Source organism: Lathyrus oleraceus, chromosome 7 (assembly GCF_024323335.1).
Source record: "Lathyrus oleraceus cultivar Zhongwan6 chromosome 7, CAAS_Psat_ZW6_1.0, whole genome shotgun sequence".
In the NCBI taxonomy this organism is placed as follows: domain Eukaryota; kingdom Viridiplantae; phylum Streptophyta; class Magnoliopsida; order Fabales; family Fabaceae; genus Lathyrus; species Lathyrus oleraceus.
This window is the reverse complement of record NC_066585.1, coordinates 453,792,965-453,808,692: the sequence shown is the minus strand read 5'-3', so window position 1 is coordinate 453,808,692 and position 15,728 is coordinate 453,792,965. Positions and strand designations below refer to the sequence as shown.

Sequence of the window (15,728 nt, the reverse complement as noted above, 5' to 3'; positions counted from 1 at the left end):
AAATACTCTTGATTTCTCAAATGATACGCAGTTGAATTAAAAAATACTCTTGATTCCTTAATCATGAATGTAAATAAATTGAGAAATGCTCTTGATTTCTCAAATGACATGCAAATGACTGGGGATGAGAGAATCACGTTCAGTTGCTCTTGACTGACATTAGGTCTCTGGATGGATTTGTTATAAGGTAACATGCACGACTGGTCTTCAGACGTTCTTCGTTGAAGGCAGACACTCCTGGGGGAATAAATGATCATATTCAGCTGCTTTTGGCTAAAGATGTCATATTCAGCAACTCTTGGTTGAAACTGATGCATTCAATGACTCTTGGTTGAAAAAAAATGTAAAATAAAATAGTGTTCAGCTGCTCTTTGCTGAAAGCACTGCATTCAACTATTCATGGTTGAAGCAAAACTGGGAGATAAAAATAGTGTTCAGTTGCTCTTGGCTGAAACTATTGCATAAAATAAATTGGTGTCCAACTGCTCTTGGCTGAAACTAAAGCATTCAACTGCTCTTGGTTGAAGTAAACTGCTGGAAAATAAAATAGTATTCAACTGATCTCGGCTGAAACTAATGCATTCAACTGCTCTTGGTTGATGCAAATTGCTGAGAAATAAATAAAATGCTTCCTTTGGTGAATAACTGCATATTCAGCTGCTCTTGGATGACAGAAGACTCTTTTGGGGAATGAGAAGATCCCAGAGACTTGTTGGGGATGAAAAGTTAATGATATTCAAAAGGATTAACCTTACTCTCAATTATCGAACTGATAGGTCCAACCTAATGCTCCATCGCATAGTAGATCAACATGGAACACTAACTTTTCCCTGGATTGATTGAAGAAACCTGTTGGGGAATACAAGAGACTCTATGGGAAATAAACACACAGGAGGCTCGCTGGAGATATACTGAGGAACATTCAGTAAAGCTTATTTGTTCATGGAACTCTCGTCCATTAGACTCATTGGGGAGATTGCTTACTTGCAAAGAGATTTCCATCTTAGACCTCTAATTTAAAGAGATTTTCTGAAGATAAAATTATTGGGGATCCCTTGCTTAAGGAATCCTGCTGGTATGAAACTCGCTTGGGGAATTTATGAAGTTTTGATGGAGAAAAAACAATGTTGGAGAAACTCTGCGAGGAGATATCTACTGGGGAAACCAAGCAAAAATTTGAAGAGAATAATTGTTCTACTCCTGAGAACACACACCCCTTGAATCTTGGTTTGTTGAGGATTACATTGAACTTCCTTGAGAGGTTGCTGAATCTGGCTGAGGTTTATGCATGATCTATTTTTCTACATGATATGCAAAATGAATGTGAATGCATGTATATATTAGTTTATACATTTTGTGGGTCTCAAGCTCGGATTCCCCAACGCCTTGTCTTGGATAGTTTTGTCACCATGATGATTTTTTGTTGCAAAAAAAAACTCTGATTTCTGCTTTTCTGCCAAGCGGGCTTCAATGAGGACTTTTTGCTTCTGGAAGAAAATCCATTTCAAACTTGCTTTAGATTACGATGATCTAGGAAATGTCCCACTTCTTGTGAACCGGATGCATTATTGTAAACCAACAAAAATTCGTTTTATACTTTCAAAATCAAAACAAATTAAAGTTTTCAAAAGATTTGTCATTTCCACTATTTTAATGTTTTTATCTTATCAAAAATAAAAAGCGACATTAAGCAGAAAAACTGAAATAATTGGTAAAGTAATGTTCAACTGAACAATCTTATTTGATGAGAAGAATAACTCATACATGGGGTTCATGAAGATGTAAACCCCTCTAAGAGGAGATTATAGAGAAAGAAAGCAAGTAAATGGCAACAAAAATTCAACTAATTTTCCAACGAAATACAACTTTGCTATTTTCCCTTATGTCCTCTAGTCCTCATTACTTTGCTTCTGGAGATGGTAATTGGACTGTTTTCTTCCATCTGAGCTTTGTTGCAGTGTTGACTTATGTCGTTGTAGTATCATGCTTTTGGATATTCCCTAACTTTTGCGCGAACTGCTCCTTAAGAGTTTCAGTTCACCAGGAGATTTTACCCTTTTTTTTTTGCTTAAGTCGCCCTTTCGGGTTTTCGACTTACCGGGCTTAATTTTTTTGTTTATCCCTAATTTTTGCCTGAGCCGCCCTTTCGGGTTTTCAACTCACCGAGATGCTCATTTTTTGCCTAAGTCGCCCTTTCGGGTTTTCAACTTAGCGAGCTTTTATTATCCATCTCTTTTTCTTAGGCATAATACTTTCTGACTGCATCAGAATTGACGGGGTGTGTCAACTCTTCTCTGTCCATGTTCGTGAGAACTAAAGCTCCACCAGAGAAAGCTTTCTTCACCACAAATGGTCCTTCATAGTTTGGAATCCACTTGCCATGTGAATCCTTATGGAGGGAGATTATCTTTTTCAAAACTAGTTCACCTATATTAAACTCTCGAGGTCGAACCTTCTTGTCAAATGCCCGCTTGAGCCTCCTCTGATATAACTGACCATGACACAACGATGTCATCCTCTTCTCTTCAATTAGATTGAGCTGGTCAAATCTGATTTGAATCCATTCTGCTTCTTCTAATTCTGTCTCCATCAAGACTCTCAACGAGGGGATCTCAACTTCTATTGGTAGCACAACCTCCATGCCATAGACTAGTGAGAAAGGAGTTGCCCCTGTTGAAGTGCGAACAGCTGTTCAATATCCGTGCAAAGCAAAGGGTAGCATCTCGTGCCAATCTTTATAAGTTTTCACCATCTTCTGAATGATCTTCTTGATATTCTTGTTAGCTGTCTCTACAGCTCCGTTCATCTTTGGCCTATAAGGTGACGAGTTATGATGTTCAATCTTGAAATTCTCGCACAACTCCTTCATCATCTTATTATTCAGATTTGATCCATTATCAATGATAATCTTGCTAGGAGTTCCATAGTGACAAATTATCTCTTTCTTGATAAACCGAGTGACTACTTGTTTCGTCACATTGGCATAAGAAGCTGCTTCTACCCACTTAGTGAAGTAGTCAATGGCAACCAGAATGAACCGATGTCCATTTGCAGCTTTAGGCTCAATCATACCAACCATGTCAATGCCCCACATTAAGAATGGCCATGGAGCTGATAAAACATTTAGAGGAGTAGGTGGCACATGCATCTTGTCAGCGTAAATTTGGAACTTGTGGCATTTCCTGGCATAGTGGTAACAATTTATTTCCATTGTCAACCAATAGTAACCAGCTCTAAGGATTTTCTTCGCCATTGCATGTCCGTTTGCATGAATGCCGAAAGAACCTTCATGGATTTCTTTGATGAGTAGGTCGGCTTCGTGTCTATCCACGCATCTGAGCAGAACTAAATCAAAGTTTCTTTTGTATAAAACACCACCACTTAGGAAGAAATTGGCTGATAATTTTCTTAAGGTCTTTTTGTCTATGATGGATACATCATTTGGATACTCGTGCTTCTCAATATATCGTTTGATGTCATAAAACCAAGGCTTGCCATCTGTTTCTGCTTCAACTGCCAAGAAATATGCTGGCTCGTCTAGACGTTGAATTGTAATAGCAGGTGATTCGTTAGCCCGCTTGACTTTGAACATAGATGACAGAGTAGCCAAGGCATCAACTAGCTGATTCTCCTCCCTAGGAATATGATGGAAATTAATCTCATCAAATTAGGGGATTAGCTTCATGACATTCTATCGGGATGGGATCAAATTGGGATGGCGGGTCTCCCAATCTCCTTTGATTTGATAGATTACAAGTGTCGAGTCCCCATACACTTCAAGAATCTTGATTCGTAGGTCAATAGCTGCTTCAATTCCTAAGATACATGCTTCGTACTCCGCCATGTTATTGGTGCATTTGAAACATAACCTTGCCGTGAAGGGAAGATGAAAATCCTTTGGAGAAGTTATAACAGCCCCAATTCCGTTATCCAATGCATTTGAGGCACCATCGAACATGAGCGTCCACCGCGATCCTGGTTCGGGTCCTTCTTCCGGGCTTGGAATCTCATAGTCTCTTATGTACATGACGTCTTCATTTGGGAAGTCGAGTCTCATCGATTGATAGTCCTCCACTGGCTGGTGCGCAAGATACTGTGATAACACACTACCCTTAATGGCCTTCTGAGTTACATACTGAATGTCATATTCTGATAACAACATTTGCCAGCGAGCAATTCTGCCAGTTAATCCAGGTTTCTTGAATATGTACTTGATGGGATCCATCTTGGATATTAAAATTGTTGCATGGTAGATCATGTACTGTCTTAGACGACAAGAGGCCCATGCTAATGCACAACAAGTCTTTTCTAGCATGGAGTACCTGATTTCACATTCTGTAAACTTCTTGCTCAGGTAGTAGATAACATGCTCTTTTCTATCCGTCTCATCGTGTTGCCCCAGTACACATCCCATGGATTCATCGAGTACTGTCAAATACATAATAAGAGGCCTTCTTGGAACTGGTGGCACTAAGATTGGTGGTTCTTGCAGATACTTTTTGATTTTATCAAATTCACTATGGCAATCATCGTTCCACCTAACGGCTTGATCTTTTCTTAACAACTTGAATATTGGCTCGCAAGTGGCTGTCAGATGCGAGATGAATCTGGAAATATAGTTCAATCTGCCCAAGAAACCACGAACTTGCTTCTCTGTCTGAGGTGTCGGCATCTCTTGAATAGCTTTAACTTTGTCAGGATCAACTTCTATGCCTCTCTGGCTCACAATGAATCCTAGAAGCTTTCCAGATCTGACTCCAAAAGTGCATTTAGCAGGGTTTAAACGCAGTCTGTATTTCCTCAATCTTACAAACAACTTCTTCAAATGAATAACATGCTACTCTTCTGTCTGAGACTTGGCAATCATATCATCCACATAGACTTCAATCTCCTTATGTATCATATCATGGAAAAGAGTCACCATGGCCCTTTGATAGGTTGCCCCAGCATTTTTCAGGCCGAAAGGCATTACCTTATAACAGAAAGTTCCCCATGGTGTAATGAAAGTTGTTTTCTCCATATCTTCGGGAGACATTTTAATCTGATTATATCCTGAGAATCCGTCCATGAAGGAGAATATAGAGAACTGAGTTGTGTTATCTACCAATACATCAATGTGAGGTAAAGGAAAATCATCTTTGGGACTAGCTCTATTCAGGTCTCTATAGTCTACATACATTCGAACTTTTCCATCTTTCTTCGGAACTGGCACAATATTAGCAATCCACTGCGGGTAAGTTGCAACAGCTAGAAAACCTGCATCAAACTGCTTCTTGACCTCTTCTCTGATCTTGACATCCATGTCTGGTCGAGTTCTTCTCAGCTTTTGCTTGATGGGCGGGCATTCCGGCTTCAACGGCAGCTTGTGCACAACTATATCGGTGTCGAGTCCTGGCATATCCTGATATGACCAAGAAAACACATCCACATATTCATGTAGTAGCTTGACTAGTTCCTCTTTCACATTTTTTTTCAAAGCAGTTCCGACCTTGACTTCCTTTCTATCCTCCTCGGTCCCCAGATTGATCACATCCATCGGTTCCTGATGAGGCTGAATCATATTTTCCTCTTGTTTCAAAAGTCTGGTCAACGCTTCTGGGAGTTCGCAGTCTTCCTTACCATCCTCTTCAGCTTGGTCAATCGGGAGGTCGAAGTCATAGGGAATTATAACATTGTCGTGTTCAATGGATCCAGTTATTAATGATCTGCATGGAAATGATTTTTTTCTTTTTAGCGGAAGATTTTGAAAAATGAAAGTGATGTGAAATTAAAATTTCCATTTTTTAATTTTGTTGTTTATTTGTTTGTAAAAAAAAATTAAAAAGATGAAAGACAGGGATCTCAAAAAATGTGCTTTGTATTGATGATAAGGCTTAAATATTAACACAAAATGGGCCCTACAAAGCTATCCATATGCCTTGGGCATGGCATTAGATGTTTTTAGAAAATAGTAAATTACTTTGAAAAAGAAACTATATACGGAACATCTGTTGCCTTCCAGTTAGTGAGAGCGGCATCCGGAGGTCCACGAAATACCATCTTGGACAAATCTGGATCTTCATCTTCAAGAGCATTCACTTGATCATCACTTCGGAAACCAGCTTTGGAGAATATTTCCTGGATGCTAGGAACCTTTCCCTGATGTATCTTCTGATCTTTGAAAAGTTCAATAGACGACTGATATCCTAATCCACACTTATCTTTCTTCTCTGGTAATTCAATCACTGTGCCCCAACTTCCAGGGAAACCAGCTTCAATTGCAGATTTCACACTCTTCCACGAGGACATGACCCCCTTGGGTTCTTCGACAAGTTTCGGCTTAGTCTGGACCACATTGACCACTTCAAGGGCTTGGAGAGGAGTTTCAACAATGTCTTCACCTACTTCAATGTATCTGAAAGAAGTCAAATGGCTGACGAAAATATCTTCCTCTTCGGATACTGATACCAGCTTACCAGAAGTAACAAACTTCAGCTTCTGGTGAAGTGTCGAGGTGACAGCTCCAACAGCATGGATCCAAGGTCTACCTAACAGACAGCTATAGGCAGGCCTAATATCCATTACCTGGAAGGTAATACGGAAAGTTTGAGGGCCAATCAGGATTGGGAGGTCAATCTCCCCAATAACTGTTCGCTTAGACCCATCAAAAGCTTTCACTATCAAAGCACTAGGTCTCATCTGCACCCCTTCAATATTCAATTATGCCAGGGTAGTCTTAGGTAACACGTTCAAGGATGAACCTGTATCTACCAGTACTCGAGCCAAAGTAACATCTGTACACTGAATGGAGATATGAAGCGCCATATTATGTTCTCGCCCATTAGGGGGTAAATCATCATCAGTGAACATCAAACAACTATTAGCATTGAGATTAGCAACCACATTATCAAACTGAATAACACTGATGTCTTCTGCCGCATAAGCTTCGTTTAAGAACTTCAATAGAGCAGTCCTATGAGCCTCAGAACTCATAAGTAGAGAAAGAATGGAGATTTTTGAAGGAGTTTGGTTGAGCTGATCTACCACCTTGTAATCACTCTTCTTGATGATCTTCAAGAATTCTCTATCCTCTTCAGCAGTCACTGCTTTCTTAGATGAGCCTTCTCCTGCTTCTGGAGGATTCACCTCTTTCCTCTTTGTTGGTTCAACTGTTGGTGCACTTTCTTTGTTTGGGATCACTTCAGGAGCGAAAACCCTTCCACTTCGAGTCACACCACTAGCTCCATCAATGTTAGTCACGTCTGGCTCTTTCAAGATTACTGGTTTGTTACCCACATAAACTACAGGCTCATAGTTCCAAGGCACGACTTTGGTACTGTCAAATGAGAATGGAGCGGGAACATGGATAACCATGGGCTCAATCTTCTTCATTGGCTCTAGGTCAACATTTCTCTGATAAGGGACCACAAAAGGCTTGGGAAGCCTCTCTTGATCAAATATAGGCACAATCACATCAACATCCTCATCAATCTTTTCTCTAGTGAACTGAATAACCCGCTGATCCATCAAATGTTGAAGACAAATTTTGAATTCACCACACTGATCAGGGTTGGATGAACACACCACACAATTATCATGTACTCCATTCATCAATTCTGCTTCCATCAATCTAGCATGGACCACTGTTAAAAGAGTCTTCAACTTGAACACATCCTTTATCAATCCATCATTAGTTGAACTTTCTATAGCATTGACACCTGAACCATCATCTTTAGGCAAAGGATTGTTCCCCACATTTGGAACATCAGCAAAAGACAATATTTTCTGATCTATCAACTCTTGGACCCGGAGCTTGAACACTTTGCAATTCTCTGTTGTATGACCCTCTGAATTAGCATGAAAGGAACATCTAGCATTCTCATCATACCAAGGCTTATGCGGCTTCGGCATTGGAGGTAATGCCCTTGGCACGACAGTCCCATTCTGAATCAGATACGGTAGAAATTGAGTGTAAGTCATTGGGATAGGAGTGGTATTCACATTATTGTACTGCTGATATGGCCTCTGTTGATTTGGTCGTTGCTGCTGAACTGGACGTGGTTGATTATTCTGTTGATTTCTCTGTTGATGTTGAGGTGGAGGAGCTTGGAACTGAGGTTGTGGAGCTTGATACTGAGGAACTGGAACTTGATAGTGAGGTACCGGAGCTGGAATAGGAACATGAGCAATTGGACGGTAAGGCATGGTTGGATATTGAGCAACCGCTACATAAGGGTACTGATAATAAGACACAGAAGCAGGTGCCTTGTATGGTGGGCTCCCCCTCTGAGAAGAAATGGCACTAGTCTCACCCTCCTTCCTCTTGAATCCTTTGAAAGGCTTCTTCAAGATTGGTTGACTGTTGGAACCTCCCTGGATTTTACCACTTTTCAGTCCTTCTTCTACTCTTTCTCCCACGATCACCATGTCAGAAAATCCTGTGGACACACTATTGATCAATCTTTCATAATATTGGCCCTGCAAGGTACCCATGAAAATGTCAATCAATTCACGATCAACCAATGGTGGGTGCACCCTTGCAGCCAATTCTCTCCAGCGTTGCGCATATTCTTTGAAAGACTCACTGTCTTTCTGGGCCATACTTTGAAGCTGAGTACGGTTTGGTGCCATGTCAGTATTATATTTGTATTGCTTTGCAAATGCTTCAGCCAACTCATCCCAAGTGTGGATGTTTCTACACTCCAACTGCATGTACCAATCCAAAGATTCCCCAGTTAGACTGTCCTAAAAGCAATGGATCATAAGCTTATCATCTCTGGCATAGGCAGCCATTTTTCTGCAATACATTTTCAAGTGTATGTTAGGACATGTGAGGCCTTTGTATTTTTCAAATTCTGGCGCTTTGAATTTTGGAGGAATCACCACGTCTGGGACCAGACACATCTCCAAGGCACTCAATCGGGTTGAGTTATGTCCTTCCAAGATTCTTAGCTTTTCGGCCAGAGCACGGAACATCAAGATAGCCTCAGAATCTTGGGCAGCAGTAGGGATGACCACTGGAGTAGCTCCATTGTAATTCTGCATTTCAAACTCGTCCTGGAGCTCCTCATCAGTGCGGGGAATGACCACTTGGTTGACTATCGGAGGTCCTTGCGCAGCGACTCCATCAGCTACTCTAGAAGTATGCGGAGGTGGAGGCACATGAGTTCTTTCAGGCAGTGGAATAAAACCTGGAGGAAGACTGTAGATAACGGGATTTGGAATAGGAACGGAAGGTCCTAACTGAAGAGCAACCCCTTGAACTAGAGCATCGTTCCTTGCAGCAGCGCCAACACGAGCCTCTTCTTCCCTTCTAGCCAGAGCTTGTATAGCCTCAAAGATCTGCTTAATCTTGCTTTTGACAGATTCCATCTCCTCTCTGAAGGCAGCTTGTTCTTCTCGAACTACATCCATGATTCTTCTTGTGTTGGAGCGGGTAGCGTATGCACGTTGAGGAATCAACTTGAACTACTGGAGACGAGGAAAAAATGAAATGAATTTTTATTTTGAGAAATGAAATGCATGATGCATACTTTGATGCACGTGGCTATAAAAAAATGTTTTTTTATGCTTATGTTTAATTTTATTTTTAGGGAACCGTGTTTGATTCCTTGTTATTTAGTAAGCATTCAAAGAGATCACGGGGAACAAAACAAGAATAGAATCAAACTTTTTGTACAAAAGAAACTCAAAATCCTTCATTCATTCAATTCAAAACAGAGTACAAGGATTGAGTACAAAATATTCTTTCAAACATAAAGGAAAGTACAAAACGACAAGGTTAGACTGTAGGCTTCTGTTTGTTGAGCTCTTCCAACTCTCCTTTGAACCTTTTCATCATGTCTTCACAAAGATAAATAAATTCGGTCACTGAAAGAGGGATGTTGTCATTGTCTATGTCTTCCAGAGCACATCTTAGCATCAAAGGCACATTCATAGCCATGCCATTACAGAAGTCTATCAAACTGGCAAACTTGTCTCGATACTCATTCCTTTATTCATGTAAAAACTGGATGGTTTCCTCGCAGGCTGCCAAACTAGCATTCATATTTTCCCTTGCGTTGATCCAATCTTCACCTTCTTGTAGCAAAGAGTCATGTCAGCCTTTCCAGTATCGTTCCCACTCATTAGCATTTTCAGCCTCCTGGTACTTTCCTTTCCACATTTCAGGTGTAACCTGAGTAGCAGCCAGAGCACTCTCTTTACTGCGGCGTTCTCATTCTTCCCTTTCTTTTGATTCACAAAGTGAAACACTGAGGTTGGCTATCTCAGCCTCAAGTGTCTCTCTTATCTCCTTCTTTTGTTTTGTGGCGAGCTTCCACCATTTCTCTTTCTCACGACAATCCCTCTCAGCCTCTTTCAGTTGGCTTTTGACGGTATTCAAGCAGCTGTCAGCCTGATCTAACCCCTGTTTGACTCTTTTTCTCTTATATTCCTCCTTATCAGTCCTTTCCACATTTGCTTGAAGCTGTGTTTTCTTCCGCCCAAGCTCCCACTTATGATTATCCCTTTCTTCAGTAATCCGGAGAAGGTTCAACCGTAGCTCTTCATTCTCTTTTTCCAAACTTTGGATGACAACTTTGAGCTCTTTAGCTTCCTCCATAGTGACGTGAGTAGGTTCTGGAGGATTTGTATGCATTGGAGGCTCATAAGGGTATGGTAGTTTGTCTTGAGAAGCTCTGGCTTGGACCCAACTTGTATATGGCCCTCTAGCTATATAATTCTTCTTTCCACGCTCCCTTTTTCCTTCTCTACGAACTTTAGTCCAGGCACGACCTATCCTCTTCACCAGATCAAAGTCCTTCACTCCTTCTCCCAGCAAGAAACCTTCTAACAACTTGTCTTCTGGTTTTTCATCCATAGGAAACCCAAGTTGCCGCATAGCAAGCTCAGGGTTGTAATTGATGCAACCTCGAGTTCCTATGAGTGGCACATTATGGAAGTTGCCACATTTGACGATTATGTCCACATCATCATAAACACGAGAGTACTAGGCGATGTCATTGGCAGTGAGAGACATGATTTTTTGAGACCACTTAAGGTTATCCTTGTTCTGAACAAAAGGCCCTTCGCTTGGTAAGTGAGATAAGAACCATTTATACAGTAAAGGAGCGCAACACTGGATCATCCCCCCTTCTTCTCATTTCTCCAATGAATGGAGTGATAAACATCTGCAAGCAAGGCGGGAATGGGATTCTTGAGAAAGAAAATGCGTATAACAGTCATGTCCACGAAGTCATCAATGTTCGGGAACAAGACAATCCCATAGAGTATCAAGGCTAACATAGCATTGAAAGCGACCCAATCTTCTTTACTTTTGAAATCTGAAGCTTTTCCCACTAAGAACTTCAAAGTGAAGCCTAAAGTGTCTCCTTTTGGTCCAATATTAGCTTTCACTTCCGCTTTATCTAGATGTATAGCTGAACCTATTTGTTGATGTGTAGGAAATTCTCCTAGACCGGTGTAAGGGACTTCATCCTTGATACCAATGTTTACTATATGTGAGAACTCTTCCAGTGTTGGCGCCAACTGGAAGTCCTGGAATGTGAAACACCGCAAGGGAGGATCATAGAATTGTGCCAAAGTGAAAATGGCCCAAGCATCCACCTCGGTGTTCATGATAGTCAACAGGTCACCATACTCAACAGAAAAGTTGGTCCTTCTGATTTTTTTCACATCTGAGATCAACCCCTTAATCAATCCTAGCTTTGGATTCCTGAACTTGAATGAATAAGTACTTTTTTGATTGCTACCCATGTCTTCTGAATGCCTGCAATCAAACGAGTCTTTAGGTCCCTTGAAAATATGCACATGTCATATGTGCTATGATTATGAAATGTTTTATGTTTATGTATGTACAGTTGGGTAGGTGATCATTAGAACATTCTGATTAATTACTTCATGGAGGAAAGGTTCCCGAAATAGGAAAACCAAACAGGTAGGCTCTAGGGTTTAAAAGGTTCCTAGAGTCATGGACCCAATTCAAGAATATTATCGTCAGAACGACTAATCGTAAGACAATAATATCTTAAAAAGGATTTATTCTAGGTGAGGTCTTTATATTAACCCAATGAGTCCTAAGTCTCATAGGTCAATACTACACAACCATCGACTCCACGGTTCTAGACACGATTCCCAAAGTCATGGATCACACCTGACAATATTATCGTCAGAACGACTACTCGTAAGACAATAATATCCTCAAAGAGTGATCTATTCTGAGTGAGGTTTTCGCATTAACCCAACGAGTCCTAAGTCTCATAGGTCAACACTACACAACCATCGGTCCTAAAAGCCATAGGTTCAGGGTTCTACAAAAGGTCCTCAGAATCATAGATCGAGGTGGAAAGTATCACCGCCAAAACGACTAATCGTAAGACAATAATACTTTCAAGGGATCTCATCTGAGTGGGGTTCTCGCATCAACCTAGCGAGTCTGATATCTCGCAGGTCAATACTACACAACCACCATCCTAACTTAAGTTTCTCTCATAGCTCGGGTATAAAGCTTTTCCTCACACAAATGCCAATAGTCCAGAAAGTTCCAATGATACCATATACCAATAACACAACAATTGAAAATACAGATAATAAAGGCATATATAGATAAAACAAATAAGAAGCAAATAAACAGATAAAAGCAAAAACTCAAACACAAAACAAATAAAATTAGGGTTGACTCGCTTAGGAGAAGGAGATTCCCCAGCAGAGTCGCCAGCTGTCGCGGCACGAAAAATACCCGAGCGTAAGGAACGCTCGAAATATAAACAAAACAGAGTCGCCACCGAACTTTATTTATTCCCAAAGAGGGAAAGGGAAAATATCGATAAAACCCACGAAAAAAACAAAAAGAAATGGTCGTCGCAACCAAATCGGGTTCAGGAGTCGGTTATGCAAGGGGAAGGTATTAGCACCCCTCACATCCATCGTACTCGATGGGACCCATTTAGTTAGTTTTGTGTTAGAGTGTTAGCGTGATATCGTTTGTGATCTTCTACTTATCGGGTGAGGAAATAGAAATATAGAAAGGAAAGACTTAAGGGTGTTTTAATATTAATGTGCCGGACAAGATTTCGCAATCCTGCTCCTACGTATCTCCAGGTGCTATGAAGAACTCAAGGCATACGTAGTTCTACCCAAAGAGAACTACTGGATAGATTGCTTTTAAAGAGAGTGATGCTTGGATCACATTTGAGCGATTAAACCTTTACTTGTTGCTCACTCTTGGAGGCTGAAGTCTTTGTTTGTTTCACATCAAAATAGATGTTGCATACTCTTTTCTGAAAATGTTTCTTGGAGTCGCACAAGGGCGAAAAACAAGTTTGATGAGTTTTAAGTTGATTTTAAGCGGAGACAAACATCCAAGCAGGGAGCTCTACTGCAGTACTCAGATGCTCGAAAAGGAAGAGGCCTAAGCCCAATCACTCTCTTTTCATCCAAAAGTTTGTTATAAAAATGTGTGGCAAATTAGGTCAAAGTTCATTAATGGAAGACGATTAATCAGACAGAGAGCTCTACAACAGTGTCCAAATAATTGGGAAAGAGAAGGTCGATACTCAATCAATCTTTTTCTTCTATAAGAGAAATGACCTAATTCTAGTAATTATTGTATTTTAATATTGAAGACGAATGTTTGAACATTGAGCTCTACAGCAGTATCCTAACATTCGAAACAGAGAAAGTCTAAACTTAATCAGTTTCTTCCATTTTTATTGTGGAAAGCTTTTGAAAATAGGGGGATGACTTGACGTTGGATCAAGCGTCTGAAGTTGACTTATGAAAATAATTTGGATGTGGCGGGGGCGGATGTTTTTTTTAATGGATGACAATTGCTCGAATGGCCGAGTAAGGTTACTCGTATCTAAGTAATTGAGGAGAGAAATAGAAGGCTCGAGGCCATCTCCATTTTCATCTTTTTTGAAATAATGTTTAAATATAATTAGGTATTTTTTCAGGCGAAAAACCAAGGTATTCAAGAGGCGTGCACCAACAATTACTTTGTCTTTCAATTTTATAAAAATATTTTCTGCATTAACAACTTGACATTGGATCAAGTATTTTAGATAGGAGACAAGTTCCTTCTTGTTATGAAAAGGAGTTTTTGTTTTACAAAGATATAAAATAAGCATATCACAAGTGTGCAAACTTAAAATCAAGATAAATGCAAGTATGTTTTATACAACACCAAAGTGCATCGGACCAAAATACCATTCACGGAGAAAATTAATTAACTATTTAATAGAAGGACTAAATACTTAATTAACCAATTTGTAAAACACAATAGTTAATCAAGAAACTAATTAATAAGCAACTATCTTATTAACTCATAATGATAAGAAAAATAGAAGCAACTTAAGATGGGTGCATAATTAATTGGTAGTGTGATAATATAATTCACATGTCAGTATGTATATATGGTAAACTTTAGAATAGAAAATCTATATACCTGCCTAAATAACTCATATGTCCGTATATAAAAACCTTAGAATAGAAAATCAATATATATACTTACATAACATTAAGAACGAATATATATATATATATATATATATAAACTCAAAAAACAGTGAGTAAATATATATAAAAACAACTTTCTATAAGCTCAAAAATTGAAAACTTAAACCTATATATAACTAATTGAACATAAATCTTAATGACAACATCATATAAAACCAAAACAACATTTTTAATGTTAAAAATGAAAAGGCAAAGAGAGGGAGAAGGAAAGAACCGTCAGAGTCGGAAAGCAGATGAACGACGATGTAGTTAACTAAGGCTTAACGACGACGAGGATGAATGCAACCGCGTCAAAACTTAGTGATGTCTCGCCGGAGCTAGGTTCAGCGATGGTCATCATGCATTCCTTGGCTGAACCGTTTTCGGAAGTGCACATTTTTATTGTGGTGTGCAACAGTATTGTTCGCGTGAGGAGTGGTGTTTTTATGGAAATGTTTCTTTTGTTGTTAAGAGTGAAAATGATGAAATATTATGTTGGAATTAATCGGAGGTTATGGTTGTCATGAGTAGAGTTGAGTGAAAGAGAGATAAGAGGTTTTTGTGCTAAGTGATGAACGGATGATGTTTTGGAGAATATAATCTTAGTCTTTCATGAGGAGGAAGAAGGTGTTTTTTACTGCGCTTTTCTACATCAACTCTCATGTGGTTTAAAGAAGAAGAAATGATACTTAAAGAAACATGTGGATCGATCACATGCCACGAACCTTCCACAACCATGCGCCAAGTGTCTCCTTCTTAAAGGAGAAATTTGAAGATATTTTGCATTCTTTCTAATTCTTAAATTAAATGATAATAAAAATTAAACTTCACTAATTAAAATAAAAATAATAAAAATTGAATTAAGTTTAACACACAAATAATTTTAATTAATTTTACTAACTAAATTGGCTAAAACATAAAAAATAAATCGGAAAAAAATAATAATAACAAAAATCAGGCGTAAAATGTCCAAAAAATAAATTGAATTCACTTAATTGATCGGCACAAAATAAACTTCTCGGAAGTATACAGGTTTTGATAAAATTTTGAAATAAAAATTGTCTAGTTAAAAGGCTCAGACTGATTGAAATGCGACCGAAAAAGTAGTCGAAAAAATAAAAGGAGTGCGCCAGATTAAACCACGCGGATCGCAGATTAATAAAATTGATGTTTGCAAGCTCAGTTTTGAAATTTTTCGCCCGCTAATTCGACATACAGTTGAGAAACGGTGCGACCGGTTTGTCTGTAGATCC

At 39.4% G+C, this 15,728-nt stretch overlaps 3 protein-coding genes across 3 annotated transcripts; all 3 read right to left on the bottom strand.

Annotated features, from left to right (window-relative positions):
* Positions 1–3,691: 3,691 nt before the first annotated feature.
* LOC127104331 (uncharacterized) lies at positions 3,692–4,225 on the bottom strand. Its single transcript, XM_051041517.1, has one exon. The coding sequence runs from the start codon at positions 4,223–4,225 to the stop codon at positions 3,692–3,694; it is 534 nt and encodes a 177-aa protein (XP_050897474.1).
* A 1,730-nt stretch (positions 4,226–5,955) lies between these two features.
* LOC127104329 (uncharacterized) lies at positions 5,956–8,691 on the bottom strand. The gene is made up of 3 exons (XM_051041516.1): positions 7,038–8,691; positions 6,741–6,923; positions 5,956–6,440 (listed from the first exon to the last, which is right to left on the bottom strand). The coding sequence occupies exons 1-3, from the start codon at positions 8,689–8,691 to the stop codon at positions 5,956–5,958; spliced, it is 2,322 nt and encodes a 773-aa protein (XP_050897473.1).
* A 33-nt stretch (positions 8,692–8,724) lies between these two features.
* Positions 8,725–9,393, bottom strand: LOC127104328 (uncharacterized). The gene has a single exon (XM_051041515.1). It carries the CDS (start codon positions 9,391–9,393, stop codon positions 8,725–8,727), a length of 669 nt encoding a protein of 222 aa, XP_050897472.1.
* Positions 9,394–15,728: the final 6,335 nt, after the last annotated feature.